This window comes from Gorilla gorilla, chromosome 12 (assembly GCF_029281585.2).
Source record: "Gorilla gorilla gorilla isolate KB3781 chromosome 12, NHGRI_mGorGor1-v2.1_pri, whole genome shotgun sequence".
NCBI classification, from domain to species: Eukaryota; Metazoa; Chordata; class Mammalia; order Primates; family Hominidae; genus Gorilla; species Gorilla gorilla.
Genome location: NC_073236.2, coordinates 136,136,521 through 136,157,532, shown reverse-complemented (window position 1 = coordinate 136,157,532; position 21,012 = coordinate 136,136,521). Strand labels below are relative to the sequence as shown.

General features: G+C 43.6%; 1 protein-coding gene across 4 annotated transcripts in view; it reads left to right on the top strand.

Moving 5' to 3' along the window:
- The window catches only part of DCDC2C (doublecortin domain containing 2C), a 146,924-nt gene that overhangs the window by 68,587 nt on the left and 57,325 nt on the right, over positions 1-21,012 (top strand). For 2 of the 4 annotated variants that reach the window (XM_055378719.2, XM_055378721.2), the window contains 3 exons: positions 7,994-8,062; positions 15,691-15,732; positions 18,968-20,849. In XM_055378719.2, coding sequence (XP_055234694.1) covers positions 7,994-8,062; positions 15,691-15,732; positions 18,968-18,979 — 123 coding nt within the window. In that variant the 3' untranslated portion in view covers positions 18,980-20,849. Of the gene's footprint in view, positions 1-7,993; positions 8,063-15,300; positions 15,416-15,690; positions 15,733-18,967; positions 20,850-21,012 lie in introns of those variants that run through there. The other 2 variants (XR_010130074.1, XM_055378720.2) reach the window with 2 other exon arrangements.

Below are 21,012 nucleotides of genomic sequence, written 5' to 3'. Positions count from 1 at the left end.
AGGGTTCTGAGAAGGGGCAGGGTCAGGCCAGGGTTCCAGCCCAGCTGCGTACCTGAGTGAGTCTCCAGCACTTGGGCAAATGGCAGATTGTGCTCAGTGATCTCCTAAAATGCATGCTTTGTCTTCACTACCCACCTGAAGGCAAAACAAGTACATTTCCAATTCTTAGTTTTTGAGCAAAGAATGTATATTCTCTAAAAGGTCAATATTAGCATTAGAGTTCCATTTTTATTCCTCTAAAATAGATGAGGTTCCACCCCTGCTCCTGTAACTATAAACCACCAAATCCTGGTATCCAGCAAACTTTTCCACTCCTTTCTCTGAATGGATCACTCTTAACTTTGGACTTTGTTTTTTAACTTCTGCTGTATTTCTTATTTTCTGTGACACATTTGAAAAATATTACAGACTGCATCTCAATATTCTAGCTTTCCACTTCCTTTTTTTGGCATTTTGAGCACCTTTCCTATGAGTCCTGTCATATTTTCTAAATTTCTAGTAATATTATTTTCTCTTTTCCTTGACATGTCAAAAGTGACTAAAAGATTTCATTTTCTTCGCAAATCCAAACTAACAGTTAAAATATTTCGTATTGCCCACTTAAGAGTTTTCTAGTGATAAGGAAACTAGGACATTTTAGGCTGTTACTTGTATGCCAAATATACCGTTGTCACTAGGATGTTACTGTGGCTTTCTGGGTTGTAGACTGTGTGTCCAACACAACTTTTCAACACAGGCAGAATCCTCGTATGACAAACACTGTTGTCATAACTTTGCGTATAATAAGCATATTCATAAGTTTTGGTTGCCGGTGATTCTGATTTCCATCGTCTTTGAGGCAGTGGAGTGAATTCGATTACCCCACACTAATGTGAGGTGAGAGGAGGGAAGAGGGCCAGTAGGTCCCTGGGATGCTCCACCCACCAGCCATGGAGGAGGAGGGGCTTCCAGAAAGCGTTTTCTGTGCAGCAGTTTTCCACACCAGGTAGGGCGAAGTCTCAGTGAATGGAACTTTCTCGCTGTCAAGCGACAATATTACACAAGTCCTGTGGCTTTGAGCAACACAGAAGCAGACTCTCAGCCATTGTCTGTGGACAGGAAGACCCCCTGAGGGTGAGCTAGGTCATCTGTCCTCCCTCTGCATCCTCGGTGCGTGGCGAGAGCAGAAAGAGCAGCTGTCAGCTGGGATGCTGGGGACAGCTGAGTGCCGGGAGGACCCTTCCTGCACAGCACACGTGGGGAGGACGTTGCCTCACCTTGTCTCCCACTGGCCGGGTCCTGACATGCAGCGGGTGTTTCACAAAAGCTTATGAAATCTTCCAGAAGTGGATACAAGAAAATCCCATGCACTTGATCAACAGAGGCAAGGCATGAAGCTCAGGCCGTGTAGACAGAGTGGTGTTGCCCAAACCACGTTCTGCATCTTTGAAAATGCACACGTGGGAGGTGCCACTCTCATATCTCTCCTTGGGGGAATCACGGTGCACATGAGTGTATTGTTTCAGAGAAGTCCTAGAGTTAAAATTATGTATAAGCTTTTGGTTAATTCTATTTATTTCCCCACGAACCTTTTCTTGCTAGGACTCTTCATGACACACAGTTGAGGCCTTGCCTGTGTGCAGTTGTCCAAGGACCTCCTTCTTTCCTATGGAGCAGGAACATAGGATGTGGTTTGTGCAGACCCTCTGTTCCTGGGACAGTCATGGACTGGGTGGGTGGCTGCATCCGAGTGGGCCAAGCCTGGAGAACTTGCGCGAGGGTGGCTGGCTGCCCGGCCCCACTCTGCACCTGTGCTGCCTGCTGGGCAGGCTCTTGGCTCTGCATCAGGGTGACTGGCATCCCCATGGACACAGGGAAGGTGCATATATCCGTGTCGTGAGAACTTTCCAGGCCATTAGTGAAGGACGGTTTGGCCCTAATATTATGCCTTCATGGTGCTGACTTCTTTAGTAATCTGGAATACTGTCTCCTGTTTTTAAGTAATTGATTTTTAACTTTGTGGGTTAGCCTGAGCATCTCACATGCTGTTTCTCATTGTGTCTGCAGTATTACGCTTTCTCCAGTGTAGTGGCACCATAAAGGTAAAATATTACAAAATATAACATCCCGACTAGTAAATGTATGAATTTGGAGTCAAGCCTTCTCGGTTGAAGAAGGGAACCTCAGGAATGCAGAGTCCTCCAAATCCCAGGCCATTGCTTCGTGGTCAGTGACACTAACAGCACAGCATCCGAGCATCCATGGAGGGTGTCCAATGTGGGAGGACGCTTCGATTTTCCTGTGACACCTTCAATATCTGTTACTAAACTCCCATTGTCAGGTTTGGAGAAATGAAGGATGTGGCCCGTCCTTGGCCCCTGTGGAGGGGCCTCATATGATCTTTACGATTTGTGATGATAAATAAGACTTTGACTCCGCAGCCCCCTTTCCTGTCACCTTTCCTTTATTCCAGTGTCTAGGAGCTTCTCCCAGTACTTGTTAGTCAGTTGTGGAACATCTCGTAGCTGTGCAGGGGAGGACAAAATGGAGCACGGTCTCACTGAATGTGGGCAGGGAGGGTCGGAGGCTCAGCTGGGAAGTCAGGTCGTTGGGGGCGCTGGGTGTTGGTCTTCCTGACAGTGCAAGATGAGTGTTCATTGTGCATTTTGACCTGTACTTGGATTTCTAGAATGTTCTCACTATTCTTGTTCATCCTTTAATTGTTTTCTTATTAATTTACTCACAAAACAACACATACTTTTAATCATACAAGTCACTTTTCTGTCCTCCAGCTTCTGTCACCTGGGTCTCTATCAACGGACACAGGGCTTTCTGCAGAGCCCCTGGCTTATGGGCCGGTACTGGGAAGTTCACACTGGCGTCTCAAGGCTCCTGGCTGTTTTGAAAGCTCATTCTTGTAGCACAAACTTGACACGGAGACCCTCACAGAGTTCTGTGGGTGCTCATCTGTGGCTCATGAGAGAATCAAGATTGGGGTTCTGCATTAGGGAAGCGGTAACCTGAGTTAATCCAGTGATCTCAGTTACCTGGGTCATCAAAGTGGGAAGCTTCAGAGTTACTGAAACTCATTTGTCCTGAACTAAGTGGTTGTGAATAGGACGGAAGGCTTAGCTTGTGGGAACTGCAATGGGAGCAAGAGGGACAGGGTTTCGGGGTGGAAGCTGTGGGGCGTGGCCGGCTGTCAGAGAGAAGGCGATTCACTGGTGGTTGTGGCGTGAATTATCGCCAGTCTTTAATGACCCCCTGTTTTTTTTCCCTCCTAGGCTGCATTCCCTCCTTTCTTGAGTTTTTATTTTTAAGAAATTATAATTTATTTTCAAAGTTTTTTTAATCTTTGGTTATAATAGCAGATAATGTATCCCCTTGGCATCCACCCCTCCCCCACCATCTCCCTCAGCAGAGGGAATTTGTAGATGCGCGGGGGTGCATGGCCTGTGTGCCTGCTGCCCGATAAGCTTTCATTCTCAGAGAGCAGTGAATTTTTACACTAAAGTCTCGAATCATTTTACCCCAATGTTAAGGAACAATTTTCTTACAATCTGTGCAAAAAAAGGCACCCAGATGTTAAAACATTAATGTTGAAATTCTGATTTAAGTACTACATTTTTACAAAAGCAAGGTCTTCTTCCAGTGATAAGATTATATTTAGTTTTGTAACTACTTTAAGAAGGTGGGCAAATGTGTACAATTGGAAACCCTGCCAGGTCCAGGACACTCACCTGTGATTCCTTTCTTGGGGAAATAGTCTAGAATTTACTCTGAACATGGCCAATTCCGTTTTAGTAGAGCAGGCTGCTTCATCCTTCCCCAGGTGGTAAGTAGGCTGTGCAAACCCCAGGTCTTCAGCTGATGTGTGAGAAGCATGGTTTGGCTGAAATCACAAAGGATTGGGTCCATTTCTACTCTTCTAAAATCCGGTTATTTTTAGAGAGTCTCAAAGAGTCAGTGCGAAAGGAGAGTATCTTTCCTTGGATTCTCAAATAGCAACTAGGGCAGTGCCCCCTGCACTGCGCCTCCAAGGGGTGTAATGCATTTCCCTCCAGAGAAAGAGATAAGAATAAGTCACCAAGCAAAGAGAAACCAAAATAATTGGGACTAATTAGGAGAAGGTCAATCTAAACTTGGGTAATCTGTGAATTGTTTAATTGGAAAAAACCTAATGAAGCTTTAGGCTTTGGCACTTTTATCTGTGTAGAGTAACTCAGACGGAGGCCACCCAGATCCTTGGGGTGTTGGCTTTAATGAATAAATTAAAAGTATAATTAGCTACTATATCTGTAAGGATGTTTTGGCTGTAAGGAACGGGAAACTTCAAGAGAAGTGGTTTAAACAATCAGGAACGTTTATCAGGCCACCTAACAGAAGGACTCGAGCCTTGCGTGAGGGAGAGGCTCTGGGGTTGGCCCCCTCGAGCCTCGGGGAGTGGCTGGGCACCCCATTCTTCCACTGCCTCCCTCCAAGCCTTCACCTTTGGCCTTGGGCTTGTCTCCTCATGATCTCAAGGTGGCAGTCTCTGCTGTGGCTGGCACACTGAGACATGGGATGCTGGGGAGAGTAGAGAGACTGCACCGTTTAAACGGTGAGGAGAGGCTTTCCCAGGGACCCCTCTGAAAGCTGCCGTGTGTCTATGCCTCTCTTGTCCCTAGCCAGGGAGAGGCGATTGACCTCAGGTGGTTTAGCGGAATCAGCCTTTACTTCTCGTGTCTGGAAAGGGATTCAGGCTCCCCTGAAATGTATGAATAGTATTTGAAAAAAGTTTGAATTTTTGAATTTTTTTTTTTGAGATGGAGTTTTGCTCTTGTTGCCCAGGGTGGAGTACAGTGGCACAATCTCAGCTCACTGCAACCTCCGCCTCCAGTTCAAGCGATTCTCCTGCCTCAGCCTCCTAAGTAGCTGGAATTACAGGCATGCACCACCACGCCTGACTAATTGTTTGTATTTAGTAGAGACGGTGTTTCACCATGTTAGTCAGGCTGGTTTTGAACTCTGGACCTCAGGTGATTCACCTGCCTCAGCCTCCCAAAGTGCTGGGATTACAGGCATGAGCCAGTGCGCCTGGCTGAATGTTTTTTTTTTTTGGTGAGGAACAACGTAGGGAGTGGCTCTGAGCTAGGCAGCTGTGGCTGTGGGCTAGGCAGCTGTGGCTGTGGGCTAGGCAGCTGTGGCTGTGGGCTAGGCAGCTGTCAGGGTACAGGATGTTTAATCTGTGCCATCTGCCCCTTCTTCATCATAGAAGGAGAGGTCCCTCCTCTCCTACCCATATATCCCCTCCTCCCAGATGCTGGATCCTCTCCCGCTCAGAACCTCTCAGGACTGTGTGTCATCAACTGCTTAATAATTTTCTCTCTTTCCCTGGTGTCTTTAGCTTCTTCCATGCCCGAGTCCTTCTGGCTGGCATATGAGCACACTGAAATCACTTGTTATGAGTAAAAACAACTCTTTCTTGGTCTCAGTCCTCTTTGAGTGTGTCTGTCTCCTCTCATGCATGGAGCTGGTCTGCAGGGAGTGGTGTCTCCTCACTTTCTCCATCTTCTCCCCTCTTCTTGATCTCTTCAGGCTTCTGCCCATCGTGGCAAAAAACAGCTCTTCCGCTCTGTGCCACCAAACCCAACACATTCCCCAGTTCTTGTCACACGGGACCTTCACCACCCATGGCGCTCCCGGCCACTCGCTTTTCCTTGCAATGCTCTCTTCCTTTGGCAAGAGAATCTCGTCAAACTAGACTCCTGACTTCCCTTTTCCCTCTGGCCGCTCGTTGTCCTTCTCTTAGGCTTCTGATCATCTCACTGGGCATCAGATGCTGGCGTTCAGCAAGGATGAGGGGTAGGGCATCTTCTCCTCTCACTCTGGATGTCCTCTCTATGTGATATAAAATTCTGTATCACCCCAGTGTCAGTGTGTGTGACCTCCAGGAACATATGCACATCGGCTGAATTAACACCTCCTGTAGATGTCCTAAGACACTGAAGCTCAGCAGAGTGAGAACGCAACTCGCAGTCTCCTTCCCCTGTCCTCAAACCTTCTTCTGTGCATGAATGACACCCAGATCCATTCAGTAAGACAAAAGAGAAACTGAAGAGGTATTCCTGAGACTGACCTCTTCAATCCTTCTGTATCCAGATCATCTTGGACTCTGTAGTTTTACCTCCTAAATGTGTCTGGAATCTCTGCACCCCTCTCTGCCTGTGTTACCATCTCTCTGGTCCCACTTAGCATCCTCTTTTGGTTAGATTGCTGCTGTCACTCCTGCTTTTCATGCACTGACCCCCAGCAACTCTGAAGCTCAGCGCTTCTTCCTGCAACAGGGCTGTGCACGTGCTGCTCCATGCGCCAGGCCTGTTTTCCCATCTGTTTTTGTGTATTAACATTGTTTCACCCTTCAGATTTTACATTAGTAGTCAATTACCAGAGGATGTCTTTGTTGCTTTCCCATATATGTTAAATACTATTACATTCTCTTTCTGTTCCATGTACCTCTCCTTGTAGCACCTGTCACAGTTGTTTTGTTTGTGTGACTATTTAATTAATATTTGTCTTCCCTATAAGACTCTCAACTTCTTGAGGGCCTTGTTTGTTTGTACTCACAATCACTTGTGTCTTCTGGCATTCTGGTATTCAGTATGGTGGGTGTCCTCTATATACTTGCTGAATAAATGAATGAATCAGTGATTGATATCACATCGACTATTCTTTAAAATAACATGTTTTTGATTGACATTATGTTGATTATTCTTTAAAATAATGTGTTTTTACAAAGCTTATTTTTTTTACGTGGTTTAAGCACTCGCCATAGAGTTTTATTCATTGCGACTGCTTTTCTACATAAGCTATAGGAAGATAATGCTCATACAGCCTTGGTCTGAGTTTTCAGAAGGTCTGAGGTCTGGGCTGATGGGGTCCGCCATACTGAAGACATACCTACACGTCTGCCTCGCCACGGAACACTGTTCTTGCACATTCAAGGTCAGCTGGCAGGAGCTGTTGGGTCTTTATGGCTCATTACTAATGGCAGTTCTTTTTCTCTGGTCACACAGTGAGAATTCACTTCTCTACCCACTGTGACTCAGGGTGGCCATGCCACCTGCCTTCCCTGATGACAGGTGAGTGGTTCCAGGAAGGTGCATGAAGAGCCAGTGTGTGATTTCCCACACCGCATCTTCTCTTCCTTTGCAGTCAGGAAACAGGAGGCGCCGGGGCCTCCATCAGTGGGTTTCCTGAGTGGCTGTATGGACGGGACACCCCCTGGCCAGCTGGACTCTTGTGCAGCACCCACACCGCATCTTCTCTTCCTTTGCAGTCAGGAAACAGGAGGTGCCGGGGCCTCCATCAGTGGGTTTCCTGAGTGGCTGTGTGGACGGGACTCCTCCCGGCCAGCTGCCGCGCATGTGCAGCACGGATACTTGGTTGGCTTGTTATTGCAGCCTCATCAGCCTGTCCTGACTGCTACAGAAATATAAAGGAAGTTGGTTCTGGAGAGTCTTTTCTTTGGTCACAGAACCACATGCTTCTCCCCAAGAGCAGGGAGAGGCTCCAGGACACAGATTAGGACAGATCCTTGTCTTCTGCCAGTGTGCCATGAAAACTAGGAAATAACCATAGAGAGTGAGAACCCACTGCTATGTGAGGAGTGAGGCCAGGCAGGCTGTGGAGGGCGTCTGCTGACCAGGGAGCAGAGGGCCCTGGGTGGGGTCCTCACGGTGTCCCAAGAATTACAAAAGCACCTGCTGACCAGAGGTCTCTGGAGCGCCCACGCCACTCCTTAGAAGAAAGAGGTTTCTCCAGCAATTTTACCAAGCAGGTTGACATTTTCTTGGTGGAGCCAAACACAAAAATGCAGAGTGGATGCCATTCTGTATCTGGAGAAACTGCGGTGACTTCCCCAGCTCTACCCATATAAGTGGTCTAGAAGGTCGCACTATTTCACGTGCTCTCTGATTTTTTTAAAGGAGTTCCACATAAGTAGTTGGTAAAATGCAGTGTATTTTCTCCCCAGAGACAAGCTGAGATAGTTAAAGAAGATGAAGAGATACATGAGAACACCCCTGATTTTGAGGGCAACAAGGTGAGTTCATTTTATTTTGTGTTTAATGGCTTGGATCTAAGGCACCTGACACTTTGAACAGAGCTCATGTTTGGTGGTGAAAGGATCTGAGATCACAAGTCCGTTCCAAAACACAAGCCAGCACGGAATCGGAAGCGAGTGCATTTCGCAGGCAGCCGTGGACACGATCGGGTTTCCTGTGCCAGTCAATTACATGAGTCATTTTAATCACATCTACACTTGTCCTAATTACTTTCCGCTCTACTTCCAGTCACAAACCTAAAAACCTTTCTCCCAGCAAGTTTCAAGATGTACTTTTAGCTGGGAACGTCCAGGGAGGTGAAGGAAGGCAGCAGGTGTGCAGGTGGCTGTGTGGAGTGGACACCTGGGGTGCTGACTGGCGTAGTTTGTGGTATGGTGTCAGTGGCTGGTCCCGCCGGGGAGCATGAGGGTGAGGGTGCGCGGTGCCTGTGTGCACATGGCAGTGGAAGCCAGCGCAGGATGCTTGGCAGTGTGGGTTCTTGCTCGGTCTTCTTCCTATCTGGATGTCCTGGAAACTTCCTCCATGCGGGGAGTGTGTGTCTGTGGTCCTCTATGAGATTATGCAACTTATCATCCACATAAAATATGTGTATCTGGAAAACAGAATTTACTTTAAATGTATCATTTTTAGCTAAGAAGTGGACTTTGAGGACTTTGTTTTCAGAATTCTGTCTGTGGATCTTTATTTTTGTTTCAAGGTAGTCTCTTGTTTTTAAAAGTTTGGCGGCAGTCAGGAAGCTGTGTAAATTGATCATCGCACAGGAGGCTGTGTAATGAGCTCCCAGATTCATTAAGTCTGGGAGTTGCAGTCTGATTTATCCTCCAGGGCTGTAAACAGGCGGGGACACTTGCAGCCTTGCCAGGAGTCACTTTTTTTTGCTCTTAAACTTGCCCTGCAGCTTCCTGGCTGCCACCTTGAAGAAAGGGGAGGAGTGACCCCTAGGGAGCTTGTGTGAGGGTGCTGGAGCCACGCAGGTCACCCCCGGCACTTGACACAACTTGGAACGGGTGTTTTTTGGAAGGGATATGGGTCCTCAGGAAGTTAGTTCAAGTTTTTTAGAAAACACCAAAGCAGCTTCTGATCTAAAACAGACAGTCAAACAGAATACACTTGTAAAACAGCTCATTCTTCTTTATATTCCTGGATAATTGTGGAAAGGTATCCTGTCTGTATCTGGATGAGTAGGGAAGACTGTCAGACGAAGAGCAAAGACAGTTTTTTATTTCTTTGGCACCCTCCGTCGAGGGTAAGAGTGTGTTCTGAGAGCAGGAGTGAGAGTGCAGACATTTGTCTTAGAGCATTAGGCTAAGAGGGGCAAACAAGCCACTGGCTTACCTGGCTTACCCTCAAGGAGAGGGTGCTATTATGTGAATGGCATATTTCAATAGCGATATAATCCAGGCCTTCTGACTGCCATGAGTTTGTGCTGTCTCCTGAATCCCTTGTGCACACTGGTGGTTGAATTTGTCATCTGTGCTTAACTGACTTGTTACGGAAATCTACTCAGGCTGCTGGGGGGATCCATGCGTATTAGTGACTTGATAACAGCCAGTAGCAGATTTAATTTCTTAGAGTGAATCAAAATGTCTTTCTTAATGTAAGCACTATCACTGGAATTCAATGGCAAACCCAAGCACCTAGTCCTCAGGTATCCGGGCCAAGGATCTAAAAGGTGATAGGGACAGCCATACCTTGGTTCTCTTGCCTGAACATTAATGACGGGAGACAGGACAGGGAGGGCTGGGGAGCAAACGAAGGCATCCCGAGCTTCACCGTGCACCAGGCACTGCGCAGCCATTCCCACATACCCAGCCCTATCTCCACTGCACAGTCGATCTTTAAGGAAGGCAGAATAAACAAGATTAAAAACAATGAGATGGGGAGTTTAGGTAGCTTGTCGGCGTCACGCAGGAAGTGATGGGGCTTGGATTTGAAGCTCGTTTTGAGCGATTCCAAAGGCTGTGTTTTCTTCTTCCAGTGAACCATGCTGGTTATTTATATATAACTTCCCGGAAGAGGTATTTCCTGGATCAGGCTTCACACTGTGTCCCTCGTAGATACCGTTGCTTCGCTGGCGCCACCTACTGCTTCAAGGGGTGCAGGGTGGCTCAAGTGTTTCAGTTCTAACAGCTCAGTCTTTGCTTCTAACATGACTGAAACAAACCTTTGTTGATGTGAAGCAACTCATGGGGTTGAAGGTAATTGGCCCTAAAATTTGGCCCACGTTTTTGAGGGCTCAGGAAGAGCAAGCGTTTTATATGCATTATACTAGCTGTAATAACAATTAAAAAGAAGCAGGACTCAATTAGCCCTTCCTGGCCAATAGGCCATGGTGAGCTAACCCTGCTCTCAATGAACTGTAGTTCACTTGGCATTTCATTTGTACATTCATTTGACAAATTAATCATATGACATTTATTTGATATTGATTATATTAAAAATTTTAGGCATATAATTGCCGGCTTGACCTCCTCAAAGACCGGGATTGTGTCCTGTCAACTTACGTATCATTCAGTGTCTTATATACAGTAGGTGTTTAATAAATATCTGCAGATTTGCTTTCAGTTGCCTATGATGAAGTTACTTAAATATGTAATCCTGGAGTAAAATGCTAATTACCTTGCAAAGTTGCAAGAAGACATATTATAAACTTTATTTATAAATATGTATTGTTCAGGCACAGTGGCTCATGCCTGTAATCCTGGCAATTTGGGCGGCTAATGCAGGAGGATTGCTTGAAGCCAGGAGTTTGAGAACAGCCTGAGAAACATAGTGAGACCCTGTTTCTACAAAAAATTAGTGAAATAAAAAAAGGTAGCCAGGTGCAGTGGTGTGCACCTGTAGTCCCAGCTCCCTGGGAGGCTGAGGTGAGAGGATTGCTTGGGCCCAGGAGGTTGAGGCTGCAGTGAGTTACAGTTGTGCCACTCCAGCCTGGGTGACAGAGAGAGACTCTGTCTGGAAAGAAAAACAACAACAATTACTACTATATATAGAAAAGATTTCTGATGCTTGATCACAAACGTTATTTTTGTGGTAAAATACAAATGATTTTTGTGGTAACATATAAATACAATTTGCCATTTAACCATGTTCAACGTGCAGTTCAGCGGCATTAATCATGTTCTCCGTGTTGCACAGTCACGGCCACGGTCTGGTTCCAACACCTTTTCATCCCCTCACACTGAAACTCTGTGCCAGCTCCCTGTCCTGCGCTAACTCCCTGTTCCTTGCTTTGCCTAGCCCCAACTGTGTTGTCATTTGAAGCACTTAAAACAATCCCGGCCTGAAGGAGCTGTTCAGATGCAAGTATTATGATGGGATCCTCCTCACGCCACAGCTCAGGGTGCATTTATTTTATAATTATGTATGTCAATAGCATAGAAGTGGGAGCAATCAAAATCAAAAGCAAAAATAGAACTGTGCTTTTGGATGACACTTCCTCATCCTCAGAATATTTTAAATATGTTAATTATACAATCACTACAATTCTGACGATATTGGGCACTGTAATAACATTTTTCATCCTTAAAGATGGAATGTTATTAACATTGGAACACTGGAATTTTCTTTTTTTTTCTTTTTCTTTTTTTTTTATTATACATTAAGTTTTAGGGTACATGTGCACATTGTGCAGGTTAGTTACATATGTATACATGTGCCATGCTGGTGCACTGCACCCACTAACTCGTCATCTAGCATTAGGTATATCTTCCAAAGCTATCCCTCCCCCCTCCCCCCACCCCACAACAGTCCCCGGAGTGTGATATTCCCCTTCCTGTGTCCATGTGATCTCATTGTTCAATTCCCACCTATGAGTGAGAATATGCGGTGTTTGGTTTTTTGTTCTTGCGATAGTTTACTGAGAATGATGATTTCCAATTTCATCCATGTCCCTACAAAGGACATGAACTCATCATTTTTTATGGCTGCATAGTATTCCACGGTGTATATGTGCCACATTTTCTTAATCCAGTCTATCATTGTTGGACATTTGGGCTGGTTCCAAGTCTTTGCTATTGTGAATAATGCCGCAATAAACATACATGTGCATGTGTCTTTATAGCAGCATGATTTATGGTCCTTTGGGTATATACCCAGTAATGGGATGGCTGGGTCAAATGGTATTTCCAGTTCTAGATCCCTGAGGAATCGCCACACTGACTTCCACAATGGTTGAACTAATTTACAGTCCCACCAACAGTGTAAAAGTGTTCCTATTTCTCCACATCCTCTCCAGCACCTGTTGTTTCCTGACTTTTTAATGATTGCCATTCTAACTGATGTGAGATGGTATCTCATTGTGGTTTTGATTTGCATTTCTCTGATGGCCAGTGATGATGAGCATTTTTTCATGTGTCTTTTGGCTGCATAAATGTCTTCTTTTGAGAAGTGTCTGTTCATGTCCTTCGCCCACTTTTTGATGGGGTTGTTTTTTTCTTGTAAATTTGTTTGAGTTCATTGTAGATTCTGGATATTAGCCCTTTGTCAGATGAGTAGGTTGCGAAAATTTTCTCCCATTTTGTAGGTTGCCTGTTCACTCTGATGGTAGTTTCTTTTGCTGTGCAGAAGGTCTTTAGTTTAATTAGATCCCATTTGTCAATTTTGTCTTTTGTTGCCATTGCTTTTGGTGTTTTAGACATGAAGTCCTTGCCCATGCCTATGTCCTGAATGGTAACGCCTAGGTTTTCTTCTAGGGTTTTTATGGTTTTAGGTCTAACGTTTAAGTCTTTAATCCATCTTGAATTGATTTTCGTATAAGGTGTAAGAAAGGGATCCAGTTTCAGCTTTCTACATATGGCTAGCCGGTTTTCCCAGCACCATTTATTAAATAGGGAATCCTTTCCCCATTGCTTGTTTTTCTCAGGTTTGTCAAAGATCAGATAGTTGTAGATATGCGGCGCTATTTCTGAGGGCTCTGTTCTGTTCCATTGATCTATATCTCTGTTTTGGTACCAGTACCATGCTGTTTTGGTTACTGTAGCCTTGTAGTATAGTTTGAAGTCAGGTAACACTGGAATTTTCTTCAGTTCTTTTTTTTTTTTTTCAAGACAGAGTCTTGCTCTGTCACCCAGACTGGAGTGCAGTGGTGCTATCTCGGCTCACTGCAAGCTCCGCCTCCTGGGTTCACACCATTCTCCTGCCTCAGCCTCCCGAGTAGCTGGGACTACAGGCACCTGCCAGCACACCTGGCCAATTTTTTGTGTTTTTAGTGAGATGGGGTTTCACCGTGATAGCCAGATTGGTCTCAATCTCCTGACCTCATGATCCACCCACCTTGGCCTCCCAAAGTGCTGGGATTACATGCGTGAGCCACCGCACCTGGCCTTCTCCAGTTCTTAGTGCTTGATTTGTTTGGACTCATTGGTTCTAAAACGTCTTATGTGCAAGCAGCACTTTTTAATTTACGCTACCTGCAAAGTTTGTAAAGCAATGTGTAATGGTTTTGAAAAGGTTCAATCCCTTTCCAAAGCAAGATGGAAAGTATGAATGGCAATGCCAAAAAATGTATCCACAGGCCACGTACTCAGGGCTCTATCCAAGGATGACACGAGCTTCCTATCCTTGGAAGTATCTCCGTGCGGTCTGTAGCCAGGTCTGGAGGGACGCTTTAGAGAAGGGTTATGCATAGGAGTGGTCGGGTATTGTGTGACTCAGGTTTTTCTCTGATTCTCAATTATCGACCTTTCAAATAGTATTTAGGTGTTTCATACTTTTGAAAAAGCTGTATAAAAATTTCATGGGTAATTTTGTGTATTCAATAAAGAGAGAGAGGGACAGGAAGAGGGAGTGGGAGATTGACTCTGATTTGGGGTTATGATTTTCTCTTCCTCCAAGAGCATCCTGTGCATGTTCTGGCCTCTCCGGAGCTGTGCCTGATGCCTGCTGCACCTCTGCCTTTCCAGCTCTCACCCACTTCCAGGGCTCGCTGCAGAGCCAGCCTCGTCCTTACGGCTCTCTGGATCCTTCTTCCCCAGGGAGCATCTCTTCCTCCACTAACCTCCACTAGTATTTTGTTTGTCCTTCCTGCGCCGTCCAAAGCACAGTTTGGCTTTAATTAGAGCTGTTTGTGTACGTCTACTGTCTCTTCTGAGTGATTTACATTTTCTGAAGGAAGAGTCTCGACTTAATTCATTTTGGTGTCATCGTTAGTGCCTTTCATATCACCTTGCACACAGGAGTAACTGATCTTGAGCTTGATAGAGACTCTGGAAGATATTAGGTGACCAGTGTGTGGCAGTGGAGGTAGCGTGGGGCATCGCAAGGCCTCTGGCCTGAGGCTGGAGTGTGGCCAAGCAGGAGCTGAGCGTGGCCCCAGTAGAGGGGACTAAAGATGAAGGTGGATATTCAGTGAGTCTCAAAAGGCTATATCAGAGGAAGTAATTATCTCCAAAGCCTTAGTGTTTATCTACATGAAAATCAAACTTTTCTCTTTGGAAAATTTCATAAAGTCAAAAGCTAAACAAAATAAGGAAGAAAATATTTGCAATAACAAATCAAATTTTCTTGATTTACACAAGTCTCATAAATCATTAACACAGAGCCCAATAAAAAGAAAGGCAAATAAGACAAACAGGAAATTCACAAAGAAGAATACAAATTTCCAAAAGACATAAGGAAATATGTCCATATCATTCCTAATTAAAGAAATGCAAATAATAAAAATGAGGTTTTTTGTTGTTAAATCAGATTGACAATGTCCAGTGCTTAATAAATCCAGATTAGGGATTTGTTTTGCAACATTCTTCTTGCAGATAATTGCATGCTATATTTTTATGTTAATATGGATGCAGAAAAGTAGCAATACTTCTTATTAGGGTCATGTATAAATCAATGCAGCCCTTTGGAAAAGAGTTTTTGCTCTTTCTATTAAAATTAAATCTGCACTTTTTTTAAACCATTATCATAGCTAGGAATATCTTCTGCACTTTTTTAAACCATTATTATGATAGCCAGGAATATTTTACAAATATATTAATTAACAACTATTAATATTTGTTATATTAAGATTCAATAAAGAGAGAGAGGGACAGGAAGAGAGAGAGGGAGATTGACTCTGATTTTGGGGTGATGATTTTCTCTTCCTCCAAGAGCATCCTGTGCACCTTGTATTAATATAACAAATATTAATATATTACAATATATTAATGACTATTAATAGAAACAAATGCAATGTTCATCCACAGGGTTGGTTGATTAACTTATGTTTTACCAATAGAATGGAATACAATACAGCTGTGAAAATAATTAGATAGACTCATATAACAGAAGGATGGGAGCTCCAAGATGTTATATTAAGTGAAAAAAAATCAAAGTGCAACAGAGAATACAGGTATGACATGCGCCTTTTGCATAAGAATGATCAAAAAGATGTACATAAAAACAAAGAATTTAGAATGGGAAACAAAATGGAAGGAAGTAGGAGGAATAGAGCAGTGAGTCAGTAGTGAGGCTGAGGCTTGAGGCTTTACGCCAAGCTCCTGAATGATGTTTATGAGAAAGAATTTGACCTCCCTGAGAAGCTGAGTAGAGGTGGGGGAGATTAAGGATTTATTTTACAACATCCTTCTTGCGATAGTTGATTCCTATATTTATTTTTTCATACTAGGATAAAGAACATGCAAGGCTTTGTGAAGACGTTGAAAGAAAGGTTTGTATCAACAACAAATGCTGTAGTTTTGCGTTTTCTATTCTGAAGACAGACCTAGCAAGAGAATCCACGGATCCCCAAATCTTCTCAGGTGCTTTTTAAGAATGTAACTTTTATGCCTCTGTCATACACCATAGCTCTGTTTTCCAGAGTTAGAAAACAAACTTGGAGGAAAAGAAGCATAATCACGGCCTTTCACATGGGTGGATGGATCCTCAGGAAAGGCAAATAACAACCAGGAGTAAAAAGCGCTCTAGGGCAGCGTGTGGCTGGCGTCTGAAGGTGCAGCTTTTATGACTGCCTGGAAAACGCGTTTGAATTATCTGGCAGCTACACCTGTAGTCACTCACTTAGGTTTTCCAGGCAGTCATAAAAGCTGCAACTTCAGACGCCAGCCATGAAGCTTAGGATGGATGTGCTTGCCTGGCGAGAGCAAGGGAGTGGGGGGCTCACAGACCTTGGGAAAGCGGATGTGTAGCTGGGCCGGGAACCCCACCTGGCAGAGGAAGGTGCTTCCCCCTAGAAGCGCTGCTCTCCCTGCCGTCAGCAATAGCTCTGTCCTCAGCAGGACTGGGTTCTCATCCTGAGTTGGTAGATGACTAAGTGATGACATTGATTTTTGTCTGGATGTGTCAAGTTTCATTTATTTTATTTTATTTTATTTTTAAAATTTTTTATTTTTTATTTTTTATTTTTTTTATTATTATACTTTAAGTTTTAGGGTACATGTGCACATTGTGCCGGTTAGTTACATACGTATACATGTGCCATGTTGGCGTGCTGCCCCCACTAACTCGTCATCTAGCATTAGGTATATCTCCCAATGCTATCCCTCCCTCCTCCCTGCACCCCACAACAGTCCCCAGAGTGTGATGTTCCCCTTCCTGTGTCCATGTGATCTCATTGCTCAATTCCCACCTATGAGTGAGAATATGCGGTGTTTCGTTTATTTAGTCTTTAGTTTTCCTAGACACCTCAGCACTCCGCAAAGGACGTGAGCCCTGAGTGATGACACTTGGGGAGGTTAACCTAACTGAAGCCAGCGTCTGCACACCTTGGGGACTTGAATCAGCTCCGCCTGGCCTTGGCTGCTCCAGTACCTGCCGGATGTGGGCTTCGGGAACACTCCTTAAAACCTGATTGCCTCAGTTTCCTCCTCTATTCAAAGTTTGTCTGTCCAATTGTTTATAACAAAATCAACCTCCAGGAGAGAATATGTGTAAAGTCTGCTTAGCGTTACTACTTTTATTCTTATTGTTAGAAATAGCTGACTTGCACAAATATTCCTGACCATATTATGGGGGAGGGGAACACGTATGAGCTGCAGCCTGCCTATGCACAGAGGCTCTGGTGTGGATGTGTCCCACCGAGCACTGAGCCTCCCAGGCGGATGTGTCCCGCCTGTGCACAGGGCCTCTCGTGTGGGTGTGTCCTGCCCTTGCACTGAGCCTCTGGTGTGGGTGTGTCCCACCTGTGCACGGAGCCTCTGGTGTGGGTGTGTCCCGCCTGTGCACGGAGCCTCTGGTGTGGGTGTGTCCTGCCTGTGCACGGAGCCTCTTGTGTGGATGTGCAGGCAGCCATGTGGCTGGAGGAGCGCTAAATTCCTGTTTTAGCTTTTCCACTAACTTGCTAGGTGTCCTTTGTTAAGTAACTCGATTGAATCAATCAACAAGCATTTTACATGTTTATAGGTTTACTTTTCAAGAATCAACGAGGCAATGGATTGGAAAGTTCCTGAAAAGTATAACATATCTATGTTTAAAATGGTGTTTATATTATTTGTTCTTGAGTTAGATAATGAAAGTTTTTGTTCCTCAGCTTGAAACTAGACACTTGGTTTTTCCCCACTCCTAACTCCCTTGTTGAAATCAGTGTAATCCATTTGTTATGTGGCATTCCATCCTCTGGAACTCTCTGCAGCCAACCTAAGTGCACGTGACTGGGAAAACTAATGTGTGTTCATAGTGATGTCCCTGAAGGAAAATAATATCTGGTTTGAATGTCAAGTAATTCTTTGGAGCATTTGTCACTTGTTTGGCACACAGGTTAGTCTTTTAAAGGGAATATTTTACCAAACATAATGGAATGAAAAGAATGCAAATTGGGCCGCATGCAAACTGTGCGCAAATAGTTTCATTTCTCTGAGCCTCGGTTTCCTTATCTGTGAAAATGAGATAATTTCCAACTTGTGAAATGAGTGCAAAGATTAGAAGTATTTAAAAGTAACTTTTCCTTACTCAGTGGTCTGGGGATAAATGCTGTCTACTGTTGTTACTGTTATTCTCTAATATAATCATGACTCCAATGGAGGTCTAAAGTCTTTGAAAGAAGGAATGAGATTTTACTCACATTTGCCCTTTTCTCAGCATCGGGCATGCACAATGCCTTACTTACAGTTGACATTAACTATATTTTTAAATGAAATTTTCTCCTTTGATACCTCACACTAGTTTTAAAATTAAGAATACTTTGTTAAACTATAAACAATTTATGTTGGTTGTAGACTTATTAGAAAATGCAGATAAGAAAAAAATGCGAAAGTGAAAACTCTGAATTCCTCTGCTCAGAGTCTGTTCTCACTTTTGTGCATGTTCTTCAGGACTGTTTTCCATTTTAAATTTACTTTTTGTGTAGAGTATTAAGAAGGTTGAAACTTGTCAAATAATAGAAAATTCTATCTTAAGAAATACTATGAATCAGTATTGAGGATATTTTCAACATTTTAGGTTTTTTTCTCAGTATACTTCAGAATATTGGTTTTATTTATTTGAAATAGATTTAAACGTTTTTGAGCAGAGCTGCCATTCACTTTAAAAACAGCAACAACAAAACAACAGGCATCATGTACTTACAAGGAATTTTTCCAGATCTGTGTTGCAAGTGTTGCTTCCTGGATGTCATCTGCTCTGAATATTTGATCTCAAATCAGAATTTAAAAAGGAAGTTTTATTTTTTCTTCTGAACAAATATTCAATTTGATTTCTCACTGGCTATTTTTTTGACGATAGTGACAAATAGATTTAAGAGAAGAAAAGTAAACAGATTGAATAATTATCCACTAACAGATTTTAAAATGTAAACTACAATCTTAAATCATGAATCTAAATGTTGAACTATCCTACTTCCATCCTGTATTGGACAGATAGTAACTTTCTGAAATATAACACCCACAAAGAGCATTCAGAATACACCGGTGTGTAGTTTGCTGTTTTCATTTTGTGTTTTTGCACCATAGATTATAATATGAACATATCGGTCACTTCCGACGGCCAAGCAGCACGACAGGATGCCGTAGTGACAAGTTCCAGGTGCAACGTGTATAAGAAGATAATTGTGACATTTTTTCCCCCAAAGGCTTCAGAAATCAAGTATAATTTTGATCAACAATAAATGTGCTATTAGTTAAAAAAAAAGTACCTAACATAAGATTTTTAGTATTTGTAGTCATCGATTTGTGACATGGTCTATCTGGGTACACTTTGTAAGTTTCAGGACAATGTTATGCGTGATCCTATCAAAGCAAAGTCCTTTTAAATGCATGCTGGAGGAAACATTCACAGCCTGTTAACATCCTTTGTTAAATGTTTTTCTTCCTTTCTTCCGTTTCCCTTTCTTCCTTCTTTCCCTCTCTTCCTTCCCTCCCTTCCTCCCTTCCTTCCCTCCCTTCCTCCCTTCCTCCCTTCCTTCCCTCCCTTCCTCCCTTCCTCCCTTCCTGCCTTCCCTCCCTCCCCCCAACCCTCCCTCTCTCCCCCCAACCCTCCCTCCCTCTCTCTCTCTTTCTTTTTCTGAGACAGGGTCTCCCTCTGTCACCTGCAAGCTCCGCCTCCCACGTTCAAAAGATCTTATGCTTCAGCTAACTGAGTAGCTGGGATTACAGGCATGGCACGCGTGCCACCATACCCAGCTAATTTTTTTTTTTTTTTTGTATTTTTTTTAGTAGAGAAGGGTTTCACCATGTTGGCCAGGCTGATCTTGAACTCCTGACCTCAAGTGATCCACCCACCTCAGCCTCCCAAAGTGCTGGGATTACAGACGTGAGCCACTCTGCCTGGCCAAATGTTTTCAATGTGATAGAAAAATAGTGGGTTTTGTCTGCCTTTGAAACATTTATATTTTAGCCCATTGGAGAAACAAGAGTGAAAAACTGCCAAGCACCACACAAAACTCCACGTGGAATCCAGAGGCCTTTTTCCTGCCCTATTTCCAGACTTCCTTTGAACTGAGGACTGGCTCCTGTGCTTCTCTTGAAGAAATGCCTTACAGTAAATAGTACCAATTCTCATCATTGCTCAACTTTATACTGTATTTATTTATATTTATGACTTGATCTTTCACTCTTTTTCTAATGCCATGCCTCTAATTGTTCTGTGAGTCACCTGTCTCAAGAAACAATTACCCATTCTGGTCATCTGTTAATGCTCTCATCCTTCAGGAAGCATGCTATTATAATCATGTCATTTTCAAATACTTTGCCTTTTTCCAATTATCCCCCAAGTTATTTTGTGTTTGCATTCAAGTTTTCAACAACTCTCCATTGGATGGTTAATTTTTTCCTACTAAATGCTCACTTTATGTGTGGAGCACATCTGCTTATATGTCTCCTCCTTCCCTGTCCGGGGGTACTGATTGCTCAGAATTTCTTAACTAACTAAGCCTGGGCATTCTAGGGTTAAAGAAAGAGAGATTTGATCCTCTTGTGGCTTTTAGGCTTTGGTGTTTCATGTTTTTGAAAACTAGGAAATTTTTGACTTTGGGTGGAGTCATAATGACAAGAACATAAGAAAATAGAACATAGTGGGTAACTTCAGAACAGTGGTTATAGAACAGGAGTTATCTATGATTGATTAACGTTGTGTGCTGTTGCGTGCTTATTTTCTTACAACAAAAAGAGAGTCATGTCTATTTTGCTTTTTAGTCTTCTTTTCTTTATGACTGTACCTCAAATCATAGTGTGCTTAGAAATTCATTGAGGATTGAAATCCACCAGACTGACGAAGGGTCTTGAAGGAGATAGGTCTTCCCAAGGAGGCTCTCGTGCTTCAGGTGCTCTACAGAAGCTGAGAAACTGTGCGCCTTCTGCCAGTGTTTACCCAGAATGCCCCAGATGAGAGCAGGTGAAAAAAGTGAGTAGTTGATGTGCTACTAGCTATTAGACAAGTGATAAAACAGTGCAGCCTCTTTAAATGATCAAAGTGGTGGTTTATATCAATTGACATAAATAATATTTAAGTGATTTGACATGCTTAAGACATGCTAAGCTCAGAACGTCAGCCATTTTCC